A 13,345-nucleotide genomic window follows, 5' to 3' on the forward strand; every position below is an offset into this window, starting at 1 on the left:
TCTGTACTAGACCCGTTGCAAGCAAAACCTCTGAGGCAGGAGATTTCCTCAAAGAATAGCTTTATTGGAAATATCATATTGGCATATATCTGGTGAAAACCAAACTCTGAGGGGCCCCTTGGTTTTCACCTAATGAAAAGTAAAAGGTTTTCCCTCAAAGCCAAACAATCAAGTCACATAGCCCAATCATGGCAGCATCCACAGTTCTGGTTGACAATCACTCCTCCTTCCTCCGGTCAGGTGTGGGAACGTCCTTGGTTCCCAGGAGAAAGTATTTTATTTTGACTACACAACCCCAGCTATCTCCAATCTTCTCTCTCCCTAACCCTCAGCTCCATTGTGGCAGCCCTGAGGCTCCAAGGTGGCTTCGGCCAAGCCAGCTTCAGGATTGACGGGTGCCCCAGCCTGCTCTGCGTTGCGACCCTTCTCTTCCCTTTTTCTGTCAATACCTATTTCACCAATAAAGGCTCCCAACCAGTTTAAGCTTTGTCTGTTACCCCACTTCATTGTGTCCACAGGTTAGAAGTCTCTAATCCTGGGGTCCCCAACCCCTCAGGCCACAGCCCAATCCTGGGCCGCAGCCTATTCTGAACCGAGCTGCACCAGCAGCAGGCCAGCACGTACGCATGTGCAGCTCCATTTACATGGCCAGCCAGCACTCGCGAATGCAGCTCCATTTACACAAGCGGCAGGTGCTCACGTGCGAGGCTCTTATTTGCGCGCATGATGTGCGCGCACCTGCTTGTGTAAACGGAGTCGCACCCACGAGTGTGGGCACCTGCCACTCGCATGGAACCATCCCCTCTCCTCCAGCTAGAAAGGTTGGGGACTACTGGTCTAATCTGTCCTCCACCACAGTGTCATTCATGTCTAAAAGTAAAGATAAAGGTTCCCCTCGCACATATGTGCTAGTCGTTTCCAGCTCTAGGGGGCGGTGCTCATCTCTGTTACAAAGCCGAAGAGCCAGCGCTGTCCAGAGACGTCTCCATGGTCATGTGGCCGGCATGACTAAATGCCGAAGGCGCACAAAACGCTGTTACCTTCCCACTAAAGTGGTCCCTTGCATTTTTTTTTTACCTGCTTTCGAACTGCTAGGTTGGCATAAGCTGGAACAAGTAACGGGAGCTCACTCCTTGACGCGGCGCTAGGGATTCAAACCACCAAACTGCCGACCTTTCCGATCGACAAGCTGAGCCACCGCGTGCGTCCCTTCGTTCATGTCTAATTGCGTGTAAAAATAAGGTGCCACTAGTAAAATGGGAACAGCTCAAATCGCATGCCTGTACGTTTTCAGTCTCAGTGAAAATACAGAGAAAGGAAGAAAGAATGAATGAAGATGGGAAAGAATGAATGAAGATGGGAATGAAGAATGAATGAAGATGAAGATTTATGTCCACGGTCTTGCCTTTTAAATTGAAAGGAGGAAGGAAACCAGGGAATATTCTCTTGTTGTGGACCAACGAGAGATAGAAAGGGAGGGTCACAGGGTTGATGGGTTCTGTTTGGGCTTCACGGAGACAGAAACAGAATGAAGAGGGTGCAAATGGAAATAAATATACATCGGAAGTAAGAAAGCAACATGACTGAGTCCCTGGAAACTGTGTGGCTCCCTTGGGACTATATCCGTTCAGCACAGAGAGAGAGAATGGCCCACCCACCCCTGATCCCATTCTGTGGAGAGGCCACTTTGGGAAAGAGGACTTTTGCTGCTAGTTTATTAATATGCCAGGTTCTTTGGGATCTTGAATGATGAACCAATGAGGAGCGTTGTCAGATTTGGAAGAACAAGGGGACTTCAGAGCCTAGGCCCCAAACCATGCTGAAGTTTTCTCCATCCCTATCATTTGTGGCTTTCCTTCTTGACCAGTGGGGACCAGGAGCTTTTATCCAAATAGAAGAGATTATTTGTAGCTTAGGGTTGAGCTGTGGGGGTCCTTGGTGCTCTCTGAGCTTAGTTGTTGTCTTACAGACGTTTCATGGCCCAACTAGGTGACATCCTCAATCCTAGGGGGGGGGGGGGTTTGGGGGGGGGGGGAGTATCATCCTCTAGCTTGGTTCTTTTTCATCGGCCCAACTGGTATCATCAAATGCTTACTCCCTCCCAAGGCTTGATGATGTTAGAATGAGCTAAGGACCTGTTTATTGGGATTGCATCCTTGCACATAAATGTGTTCAAATCTCTCCAAACATACAGGAAAGACTTCAACTTATGACCATAATGGAGCCTGTCTGTTACAGTCCTGAGTCACTGTGGTTTTTTGCAGTGGTCATTAAGCAAATGCCACTGTCATTAAGTCAGTCCATTGGTTGAAGGCTGTTTCCTAAACTGAAGTGGCTTTTCCCAAACCTCCTCAACTTAATTTTTTTTTCCCCCTGTGTATTTCAGCCACCTCCAAAACTGCCGACTGGGGTTTTCACCCAAGAATTCCAGGAGTTTGTAAATAAATGGTAAGACGTCTTGCACTTATCAGTGGGAAATATAAAAACTTGGCATTTAGGGGCCCGGCAGTCTGTGTAAATGTATCACTTGGAAACTTGCTGGCTCAGGATGAGGGATTCTCCCTTTTGGGTGCCAGGCCTACAAATGGGGACCTTGAGCATCCCTGTTTGGTTTGGTGGCAGCAGTGCCTCAGATAGAAAGTCCATACAGAGAGTGGTAAGGACAGTGGAGATCATAGGAAGCTCACTTCTCGTTATTCAAGATACTGCTTATAAGTGCTAGGTGCTTAGCGCCCCAACATTGTCAGAGATCCCACATACCCACTTTACAGTCTTGTTTCTATTGCTCCCCTCTGGGAGGAGGTTTCAAAGTAATTCTAGCAGGACTAGCAGCTTTGTTCCCTAGGCCATCCTTCTGGTAAATCTGCAAGATTCATTTCTCTCACCATGTACATGTAGACATCCAAATTAGACTGTGTTGTTTCCCCGGGTCATAGAATATGTGTGGGTATGTGCATAATTTTGTATTTATTTATTTTGTCATGTTCATGTAGTGTATATTGGAAACGGAGACCCTTGGTATGGTGACTTACGGTTTGCAGGGCTTCGGCGGCAGGCAGGAATCCGCGATCGTGCGCGGTTTCTGCCTGGGCTTGCCGCTAGAGCGCCCCGAGCCAGCTGGCTTCGGGGCTAAGCCACCCCCGTAGAGGTGGTAAAGAGTGGGGAGATCGCCAGCAGGGTCGAGGAGAGCCGCATCTCTCCTCCTCAGCTGGTCAAACTCCCTTTCCCGAAGGCGGTAGGAGCGGTGGTCAGAAATGGCCACCTCAAAGAAGCCCTCAACCAGAAAAGAAAGTGCAGGAGGAAGATAAGAAGTGAAAATTTCATTTTTAATGTACGCCGATTATTGTACATTCAAAGGGACAATAAAGTTATTCTAAGTTCTAAGTGCCAGGGCTCTTCGACACCGACAGATTATTTTCATCAGATTAGAAAAGGCGTAACTTCTGAATGCAGTCCGGCAAAGCTGTCAGTTCCTCTCTCCATGGGCTTCTCTGTACAGGTAGTCCTCGGCTTACGATGACAAGGGAGAACCAGATTTTTGTTGCTAAGCGAGACACCTGTTGAGTGAATTTTGCCCCATTTTACGACCTTTCTTGCCAAGGTTGTTAAAACGAATCGCTGCCATTGTTAAGTTAGTGACACGGCGGTTAAGCGGATCTGGCATCCCCATTGACGCTGCTTGTTAGAAAGTCGCAAAAGGGGATCACATGACTCCCCCCCCCTCAAGGACACAAATAAATAGGAGTCAGCCGCCAAGCTTCTGAATTTTGGTCACGTGACCACGCGGATGCTGCAACAGTAAAAAATGGTCCTAGGTCATTTCCTTCGGTGCCATAGTAACTTCAGATGGTCACTAAATGAATTTTGAACGAGAGAATTACAATTTTGTTGTAAGTCGAAGACTACCTCCAGCTAGAAAGGTCACTTCAAGGAGTCACATACAGGTAGTCCTCGACTTACAGCCACGGCGGAGCCCAAAATTGATGTTGCTAAATGAGAAGTTTATTAAGTGAGTTTTGCCCCATTTTTACTATTTTTGCCACGTTTGTTAAGGGAATCGCTGCAGTTTTTAAACTGGTAACACGGTTGCTAAGTGAACCTGGCTTCCCCCTTGACTTCGCTTGTCGGAAGTGTGAAATAAACAGCCGCAAGTCCCCTTTTTCCAGTGCCATCGTGACTTTGAACGATTGCTAAAAACGAACTGTTGTAAACTGAGGACTAGCTGTGCTCTTGGCATGACCTTGTTCATGACTGAGCCATGTGGACGGACTTGGGTTAGGACAGCCGAGGAGAGCTTTGTGCCTCTGGCATCCCCCAAAGCCTGGGGTTGGGTCCCCCAAGGAGTATATGCGTGCGCATATTTTGCAGTGATCGTAATTGACCAACCTTCTTCTTCTTCTTCTTTTCCCCCCCGCAGCTTAATTAAAAACCCTGCTGAACGGGCAGATCTAAAGATGCTGATGGTAAGAATTGTTGCTTTGTGTGTGCACAAACCCCGAATTTCCCTCCATAAGGAGAGCCAAATCCTTGCTCACTTTCCCAGCAGGTCAATTGGTTCCCTCTCCTCCTCTCTTACCATTACTCTTCTCTGAGTGGGAACGTGTAGGTTCCGCTGGTGTGGAAATTCTTTGAGGAATTGCAGCAGGGGTGGGATGCAAATAGTTTTACTACCTGTTCTGTGGGCATGGCTAGGTGGGGCGTGGCCGTGTGACTGGGTGGGCGTGGCCTTTTTTTGCAGACACACACACACACACACACACACGGTGCTCAGTTTTTTTGGCCTCCTGGGCCTCAGGGAAGGCTCCTGGGAGGCCATTTTTGCTCCCAGGAGGCTTCCCTGAGGCCCAGGAGGCAAAAACGGAGCACGGGGAGACCACGCAGCACACACACATGCACACGCACACACACGCACACCCTTTTTGTCTCCTGGGCCTCGGGGAAGCCTCCTGGGCGAAGCAGTAAGACAGCAAGGGGGATCCCAGCACAGTTGATCATTGGAACAGCTGATCATCAGGAAGAGAGAGAGGGAAGAGAGAGAGAAGGAAGGAAGGAAGGAAGGAAGGAAGGAAGGAAGGAAGGAAGGAAGGAAGGAAGGAAGGGAAGGAAGAAAAGAGAGAGAGAGAAGAAAGAAAGAAAAGAAAGAAAGAAGGAAGGAAGGAAGAAAGAAAGAAAGAAAGAAAGAAAGAAAGAAAGAAAGAAAGAAGAGAGAGAGAGAGAAAGAAAGAAGGAAGGAAGAAAAAGAGAGAGAAAGAAAGGAAAGAAAGAAAGAGAAAGAAAGAAGGAAGAAAGAAAGAAAGAGAAAGAAAGAAAGAAAGAAAGAAAGAAAGAAAGAAAAAGAAAGAAATTCTGGTTCTGGCTGTTTTTTTACTACTGGCTCACCCGAACCAGTAGAACACCACCACTGAATTGCAGCCCTCCACTTGAGGGTAGGGTTCCAAGTGCGAAAAGCCCTGAGAATCGCACAGCGATTGTGCAGGTTGTCCAGGGAAAAGCCCTGAATTGGGTAGGGTATACTTTCCGTCCAGACCTCATTTGTGGCAGAGAAGGAGGAGGTGGTCTCGAGCTGAGGAGCTCTAGGGTCCTCCCACAACCCCAGGAGCTGGAGTCCTGGTGTATCCCTTTGCATTTAATGAAAAGAAGGACTCGGGGGTGACACGATAGCCGTGTTCTCATATCTGAGGGGGCTGTCACAGAGAGGAGGGGGATAACCTATTTCCCAGAGCACCTGAAGGCAGGCCAAGAAGCAAGGGATGGAAACTAACCAAGGAGAGAAAAGTAACCTGGAGCTAAGGAGAAATTTTCTGACAGTGAGAACAATAAAGCCAGTGGAACACACCTGGCCTCCATAAATTATAAATGCTCCAACACTGGAAGTTGTTAAGAAGAGATTGGACAACCATTTTTCTGGAAGCAGAGGGTTGGACTAGAAAGCCTCCAAGGTCCCTTCCAACTTCTGTTGTTCTGTTATCCCCCGTGGCCAGGGTGTTCCCATACCACCAGTGGTAGGGCCTTCCCACACTTCCTCTGAATTCCCCTGGCCCAAAACACAAATCCTTAAAGACTTCAGAAAGAGGGAAAATCCATTGGGAAACAGAGGATGAGTTTCTGTATCCACGTTTCTCCTCCTCGGCCGTTTTAAGATGTGTGAACTTCAACTCTCAAGAATTGGGGAAGATGTGTGGACTTCCAACTCCATGTTAAGATGCATGGACTTCAGCTCCCAGAATTCCTCCTCATGCTGGCTGAGGAATTCTGGGAGTTGAAGTCCACGTATCTTAATAACCGCCAACCCTGGAAAAACACAGCTTTTTATAGAAACAGAAAGCGGGCTCCGCATAGGACTGGTCTGTCCGCTTATCTCCAGACAGGAGAATTGTATCCAGCTCTGCGCTGCTGAGATAATCTCCCCCGCTCACTTTCCCCCCCCCTTCTCCACTTGCATTTCTTACTCCAAATATCGGTCCGGAGAGCCACCAAGTCGTGAATAAGCACCTGTGATACCACACAACGTGATGCAAAACAGCAGAGTGGGTTTGAGTTCCTTCTGAAGCCACGTGTGCATCGAAGGAGGGGTCTCCGCGATGTACGAGGAGCAGAAGTTTGACAGAGCGGCTGGCTCTTTTAAGAGGCCTTCGAGTTGGGGGATTTCCACTCCTAGCCAAACCCTCCGTTGACAAACTATCAAAAGAGAACCAGATTAATGACTGGGGGGGAGGGAATAAAACTTGGGCAGGATTCCACCCTAAATGAAAATACAGGCAGTCCCTGACTTAAGACCACCAATTGAGCCCCAGATTTCTGCTCTTAAGTGGGAGACCTTTTGTTAAGTGAGTTTGGCCCCCATTTTTTATGACCTTTCTTGCCACTGTTGTTGAGCGAGTCGCCGCCATTGATAAATTAGTAAGCCGGTTGTTAAATGAATCTGGCTCCCCACCCCCTTGGCTTTGCTTCTCAGAAAAGGGGATCATTTGACCTCAGCAACGGTCATAAGTTTGAACCGGTTGCCAAGCGCTTGAATTTTGATCACAAAGGGATGCTACAAAAGGTCGTAAGTGTGAAAAACATTAAGCCGTAAGTCACTTTTCAGTGGTGTCGTAACTTGGAGCAGTCACTAAACCAACAGTCGTAAGCCGAGGCCGACCTGTACGTTCAAGATGTGTCAATGCGTGTGTGGAATTTTAAGGAGTTAAAAAAAAAATAATTAATTCAAATGTCCATTTTTTATTCCTCTTGAAGCCCTCCCCATTATTATTATTATTATTTTTAAATAGAGGAAATTAAAATTTGCCTTTTGCTACTTGATCCTGGTTGGCATTAAGGTCAAAGAACCCCGTGTCTCTTCCAATGCCAAGTGTGGTTGTTGTGCTGTAAGGCCACAGACTCCTCATTGGTTTTGTGGACCCACAATCTAGACAGGACTCCCCAAAATGTACAGATGGCCCTCTACTTAGACTACAGTTGGGACCAGAATTTCCATGGCAAAGCCATGGTGGTTAGACTGAAATAGAATAACAAGAGTTGGAAGGGACCTTAGAGGTCTTCTAGTCCAGCCCCCTGCTCAAGCAGGAGACCCCTATACCATTCCAGACAACTGGCTGTCCAGTCTCTCTTAAAAAGCCTCCAGTGATGGAGCATCCACAACTTCTGGTGACAAGCAGTTCCACTGGTTAATTGTCCTCCCTATTGGGAAGTTTCTCCTTAATTCCAGGTTGCTTCTCTCCGTGGTGAGTTTCTACCCATTGCGTCTTGTCCTGCCTTCAGGTGCTTTGGAGAATAGCTTGACTCCCTCTTCTTTGGGGCAGCCCCTGAGACACTGTAACACGGCTAATCGTGTCTCCGCTGGTTCTTCTTGTCATTAAACTAGACATCCCCCCCCCCATTCCAGCAACTGTTCTTTCGTGTGTTTTAGCCTCCAGTCCCCTGTAGGTTGCTCTTCTCTGCACTCAGATTCAATGAGTGACTGCTGATTTTACAATCTTTTTTGCTCGTCTGTACGGAGACTCTCCGTCATCTAGGCCACAGTTGTCACAAAAGTGCTTTTACCAAAAGGACAAGTGGTCTTTTTTTTTTTTTTGGTTTACTACTTTGAAAAAGTTTCGCTTCTCATCCAAGAAGTTTTTTTTCTTCTTCTTCAGTCCTGAAGAAACTTCTCGGATGAGAAGCGAAACCTTTTCAGAGGAAAAAGAACCCAAAAAGAAACTCCCGTTGCCTCTTGGGGAAAAAAAGGGACTTTTTATTTTTTTGCCACCATGGTTAAGAAAATCAGTGTTGTTGTTAAGTGAATTGCATGGTCGTTAAAGCGAGTCCAGATTGTCCCATTGTCGGGAGCCAGCTGGGAAGGTCACAGAACCATCACACAATCCTGGGACGCTGCACCTGCTGTAAACACACACACACACACACACCACTTTGCCAAGCCTCTAAATTTTGTTGATAATCCTGTGGTTGGTCATAAGTGCAAGGGCTGGCCGTTAGTAGTAGTTGTTTTTTTTTTTTTTGTAACTTCAGACGATCAGTTGTAAATTGAGGATAACCTGTACTGCGACGGACATTCTTTGTGTCCTTTTTCAAAAGCCCCACACCCGGTGGGTCTCCAAGCGTGGCCCCTTTAAGACTTGTGGACTTCAACTCCCAGAATTCCCCAGCCAGCGGAATTCTGGGAGTTGAAGTCCACAAGTCTTAAAGGGGCCATGCATGGATACCTCTCCTCCACACCTTTCACAAAAAGGCTCGAAAATACGGCCCCGGTGGCTTCCCACTGACTCCTGACCTGGTTTCCCCCGCCCTCTGCGAGGCCACCACTTCCTGTCCGTACAACAACATCTATGCTGCTAGCTAACTTACTTTCTCCCCCCCCCTTCTACCGTTTGCTTTCCAGAATCACACCTTCATCAAGCGCGCCGAGGTGGAAGAGGTGGATTTTGCCGGCTGGCTATGCAAGACGCTGCGGTTGAAGCAGCCCAGCACCCCCACCCGCACGGCCATGTGACCGCCACGCCAGCTGCCTTGCCCTCCTTTCTCCCTCCCTCCCTCCCTCCATCTCTCTCCCTCGTGCACCTGCTTGTCTGCTGCCGTTCGCTGCCCTCCCGGCAGAAGGAAGACAGACGCCCCTTGCCTCTCCACCCTCCGTTTTTGCACCCGGAACAAGCCAGGCAGGAGGGTTGCCAAGAAAGAGACTCTCTCTCTCTCTCTCTCTCTCTCTCTCTCTCTCTCTCTCTCTCTCTCTCTCTCCCACACACACACACACACACACACACACACACACACACACACCCCGGCTTCCTCCCCCTGTTCCTGTTCTTGGGTTTGGTTTGGTTTCTCTTCCTGCAGTGGGAGAATCCCTCGCTCTCCGCAGCTCTCTCGGCTTTGGTGGGTAGGGCTGGCCCAGCTGCTGTTTGGTTTGTGGAGGTGATAAGAGGACAGAGCGATCAGGATAGGCTGGCTGCCTCTCTCTCTTTTCCTTCCTTCCTCTGCAGCCACTGCTGAGGGGAGGGGGGGGAGGAGAAGGACTACAAGGTCAATTGGCTGGGCCAGGATGGCCCCCCTCTGTTTTCAGCCCCCTTGCCTCCGTCCTCTCCAGTCCATCTGTCTGTCCGTCTGTCCTTCCTTTCCATCCATCCATCTTTTCCTTTCTCCCTCTTTCCGTTTTCTTTCTCTCCCTCCCATCCATTTATCCTTTCATCTTCCTCCCTCCTTCTCTATCTCTCTTTCTCCTTCTCTTTTCCTCTCTCTTTCTTTTTGGACCACCATTCATCCAAAATGGTATAGGGTTTCCTGCTTGAGCAGGGCGTTGGACTAAGATCTCCAAGTTCTCTTCCAACTCTGTTATTTTGTTTTTTTTTTCCCCTTATCTATCTATCTATCTATCTATCTATCTATCTATCTATCTATCTATCTATCATCTTTTTTTCTTTCTGTTTCCTTCCTTCCTTCCTTCCTTCCTTCCTTCCTTCCTTCCTTCCTTCCTTTCTCTTCTTTCTTTCTTTCTTTCTTTCTTTCTTTCTTTCTTTCTTTCTTTCTTTCTTTCTTTCTTTCTTTCTTTTCTTTCCTTCCTTCCTTCCTTCCTTCCTTCCTTCCTTCCTTCCTTCCTTCCTTCCTTCCTTCCTTCCTTCCTTCCTTCCTTCCTTCCTTCCTTCCTTCCTTCCTTCCTTCCCATTTCTGTTTCTCCCTTTCCCTTTCTCGCTCTCCTTTTCTGTAGGCGAATCTAAGGGTGGACCTTTGCTGATGGGCAGACACCTCACTGCCTGGGGCAGGTAGGGCAAAGCGGGCAGATTAGCCCACTGGGCGGCTATGGGGGAGTTGCCTCTTGCACCCATGGCCCAGGAGCGGAAGGTCCCGTGGCCTGTTCACTTCCTGGAAGCTGTTGGGGAGCAGATAGAAAAAGAACCAGCCCGGTGAAGGAAACGCGTCTCTGGTCAAGCTCTCAACTCCTTCCTGTGACCATCCTCTCTCTCCTCTCCTCTCCTCTTCTGGTCGGCTTGCCTGCCTGCCTTTGGTTTTGTTCTGGGACTTTCCTCTGAAGGGGGGTGGGCAGGAATTGGGTCTGGGGGTGGGGGTGGTGAAGAGGCAGGCAGGGGCCACGCTTGAAGGACCTTCTCCGTCCAAGGCTTTGGGGGACACGATGGGTTTGAAGCCATTACAGAATGCTGGATTGTGGCAGAGAGTGGGGGGGGAAATAGCTTTAGCTGTCGGTTCGTGGTTCTGCGACGGTTGTAAATGCGAGGACCGGTTGTCAGCCCCCCCAGGGCTGTGAATGCCAGCAGCCGCCTCTGGCCTTGGCCGTCCCTTCTCCCCCTCCCGTGTTTCGCTGCTTGGATACAGCCAGGGTGACATCGCTCCGGTTTTTCCCCCTGAAGGCTCGCCCGGCTTCTTCTGTTTTCCTTTCTCTGGGCTCTGCTGCTTCTGCCCTGCTGTCCCAGGAGGCCGCGGTGGCATCATAGCGGTTGGGCTGCACACCTGGGGCTCTTCTGGGTGAGGCGGCAGCAGCCCTCGGCCTCCCTGGCTCTTGAGGAAAGGCAGCCACTGCAGAGGACGAAGGGGGGAGGAGGAGGAGGAGAAGGACGAAGAGATTCATTGGCTGGGCCACGATGGGGCTCCCTCCCTCCCCATCCATCCTATCTGTCTTTTCCTTTCTTCCCTCCTTCCCTTTCCTCTCCCTCTCCTGTTTATCCTTCCCGCCTTTCCATCTTCCTTCCTACTTCCATCTTCTTTCCTTCCCATCCAATCATCCATCCAATCTATTTCTTTCTCTTTCTCCTTCCTTCCATTTCCTTCTTCCCCCTCTCATCCGTTTATCCTTCCTGTCTTTCTATCTTCCTCCCTACTTCCATTTTCCTTCCTTCCTTTCCCTCTTTATCCCTTTCTTTCCATTTCCTTTCTTCCTCTTCATCTTTCCTTCTTTCATTCCTTTCTCCCCTCCCTTCTCTCCTCTCCTCCTCCCCCCCCTTTTTCTTTTTCTCTCTCTCCCTCTTCTGAAAATTTCCACATGGGCTAAATGCATGCTTTGGTTCACAACATGGACATGTTGGTTCCAAAAACCCGGTTACAGTCCTGCAGGACCAAGAACAGGGTGGTGTTTTTATCGGAGGGGAACAATACATGCTGCAGCCCTCGCCTCCTTGAAAGGTTCGCCCCTCCCTTCATGGCCCCTTGGAAATGAATCTTCTTTCCTTGATCCATTGGTCACTCGAACCTCCAGTGGGGAGGAGATCTCGGCAAGGGCCTCAGCCAGCCAGCGCCATCCTCTGTGGCCTATTGATCGGCTGGCTGGCTGGCTGGCTGGCTAACTAGGAGCCCCGCTGCTTGCAAAGGGTCTGCACCTCGGATACTCGAGCCTCCTGCTTGCTGAAGCCATCTCTGTTGCATGTGGAGCCACCTCACCCAACTTCATCTCCTGCCATCCTAAAATGGCAGCCCCCAAGGAAGTCAAAAACGGAAGCTGTTCTGACCAGTGGCTTTCTCCAGTCGGATGCCTTCGGCACAACCATTCCGCTGTCCGTATGTTTCGGGTGTGGCTCCCACAGACTCCCGTCCTCTCTCTCCTCCTCCCACCCAAGTCTTACAGAAGACCACAGACTATTCAAGCACGTTCTTTTGCCAAATTTGTAGCCAAATGGACGTGTTCTCTTCCGCAAGACTTTCCTATTAGGCCCCATGAATACGGACGGCTGGCATCTGTAAAAGTGCAGCTGGATCCCCCATATCCCCAAAACTAGCTGAGTAGTAGGATTGGAAGGGACCCAGAGGTCTTCTAGCCAACCCCCTGCTCAAGGCAGGAGATCTTATACCATCCCTGTCAAACGGTTGTCCGGTCTGGCTTTTTTTTTTTTTAACCCTCCAGTGATGGAGCCCTCACAGCTCCAGGAAGTCAAATCTGTAGGATCTTCTTGCGTCATCTTTCCCCCCCCTTTTTTTCTTTGTCTTTTAATGACCCTGTAATCCCTTGCATTGGGGTGGAGTCGGGGCAGCTGAATGGAGCGGAGTATTTACTGGCCAGATGCCCTTCCTTTCGCCGGTGTGAAGTTCTCAACAGATAGTTTCTCATTGTCTTTGCTCAGGAAATTCAAGGCGAGGAAGGGTTTTTTTTTTAATTGGTTGGCGCTCGGGTTGCAGCTTTTTCTGATGGGGTCTGCAGCCTTCCTTATTTTTGAGACGAGGGAGAGGACCTCTCAGGGATGTCTTCTGATGGAGAAGAAATGCTAGGACCACTGCTGCTCCTCCTTTGAATTTCTCCCCAGTTCTGCTACATCTCTGAACTTCCCTGTCCATGAGAACCCAACAGTCTCTTTTCTCTTTTTCACTCCCTTTCAATTGGTTTTATTGGAGGAACGAAGGAGCGAGGAGTAGGCAGTGGGCTGGCTAGAAAATTTGAGGAGAAAGGATGCAACAGCTAGCAGTTACTCAGAGCGGAGTGGAACAATTTAAGCCTGAGGTGGAGGGAGGGGGGGGAATTCACATTTCTCCTTGGTCATTGGTCCATCCTGTGCTGCTGGTTGAGTTTCAGATATGCTGGGTGTTGCAAGTAAAAAAATGATTGTATTGTGTTTTTTAAAAAAAGGCTCTTTAAGTCAATCATTCAAAGGCCTTCATTTTAAAGCCGGAATTACTCTATTGCAGGTGTCCCCAAACTTGGGGCACTTTTAAGACTCCCTGGGAGTTGAATTCTAGGAGTTGAAGTCTGCCAGTCTCAAAAGTGGCCCAGTTTGGAGACCTGCTGTATTTGAATGCTTCAAAGGCCTCTGGACACATTGCTGCCATTCTGCTTTAGTGCGGCTGAGAGTGCCTGGAGCCGGGGGGAGAGGGGGCTTTGTGCACGATTCTGGAGGCTTTCATTCCTCCCCTTTTA

At 49.1% G+C, this 13,345-nt stretch overlaps 1 protein-coding gene and 1 long non-coding RNA gene across 2 annotated transcripts in view; both read left to right on the forward strand.

Moving 5' to 3' along the window:
• Positions 1-11,157, forward strand: part of MAP2K2 (mitogen-activated protein kinase kinase 2) — a 44,457-nt gene extending 33,300 nt beyond the window's left edge. The window contains exons 9-11 of the mRNA XM_087952076.1: positions 2,387-2,448; positions 4,418-4,463; positions 8,879-11,157. Of these exons, the coding sequence (XP_087808202.1) occupies positions 2,387-2,448; positions 4,418-4,463; positions 8,879-8,989 (219 nt within the window). The 3' untranslated portion in view covers positions 8,990-11,157. The remainder of the gene's footprint in view (positions 1-2,386; positions 2,449-4,417; positions 4,464-8,878) is intronic.
• Positions 11,158-12,048: 891 nt separating this feature from the next.
• LOC148133571 (uncharacterized) lies at positions 12,049-12,325 on the forward strand. The gene is made up of 2 exons (XR_015746839.1): positions 12,049-12,176; positions 12,224-12,325. It is a non-coding gene; the product is annotated as an uncharacterized LOC148133571 (long non-coding RNA).
• The last annotated feature ends 1,020 nt before the right edge of the window (positions 12,326-13,345 follow it).

Source organism: Notechis scutatus, chromosome 1, assembly GCF_049901735.1.
Source record: "Notechis scutatus isolate UNSWTSFEM ecotype Mainland chromosome 1, rNotScu1.2, whole genome shotgun sequence".
Taxonomy (NCBI): Eukaryota; Metazoa; Chordata; class Lepidosauria; order Squamata; family Elapidae; genus Notechis; species Notechis scutatus.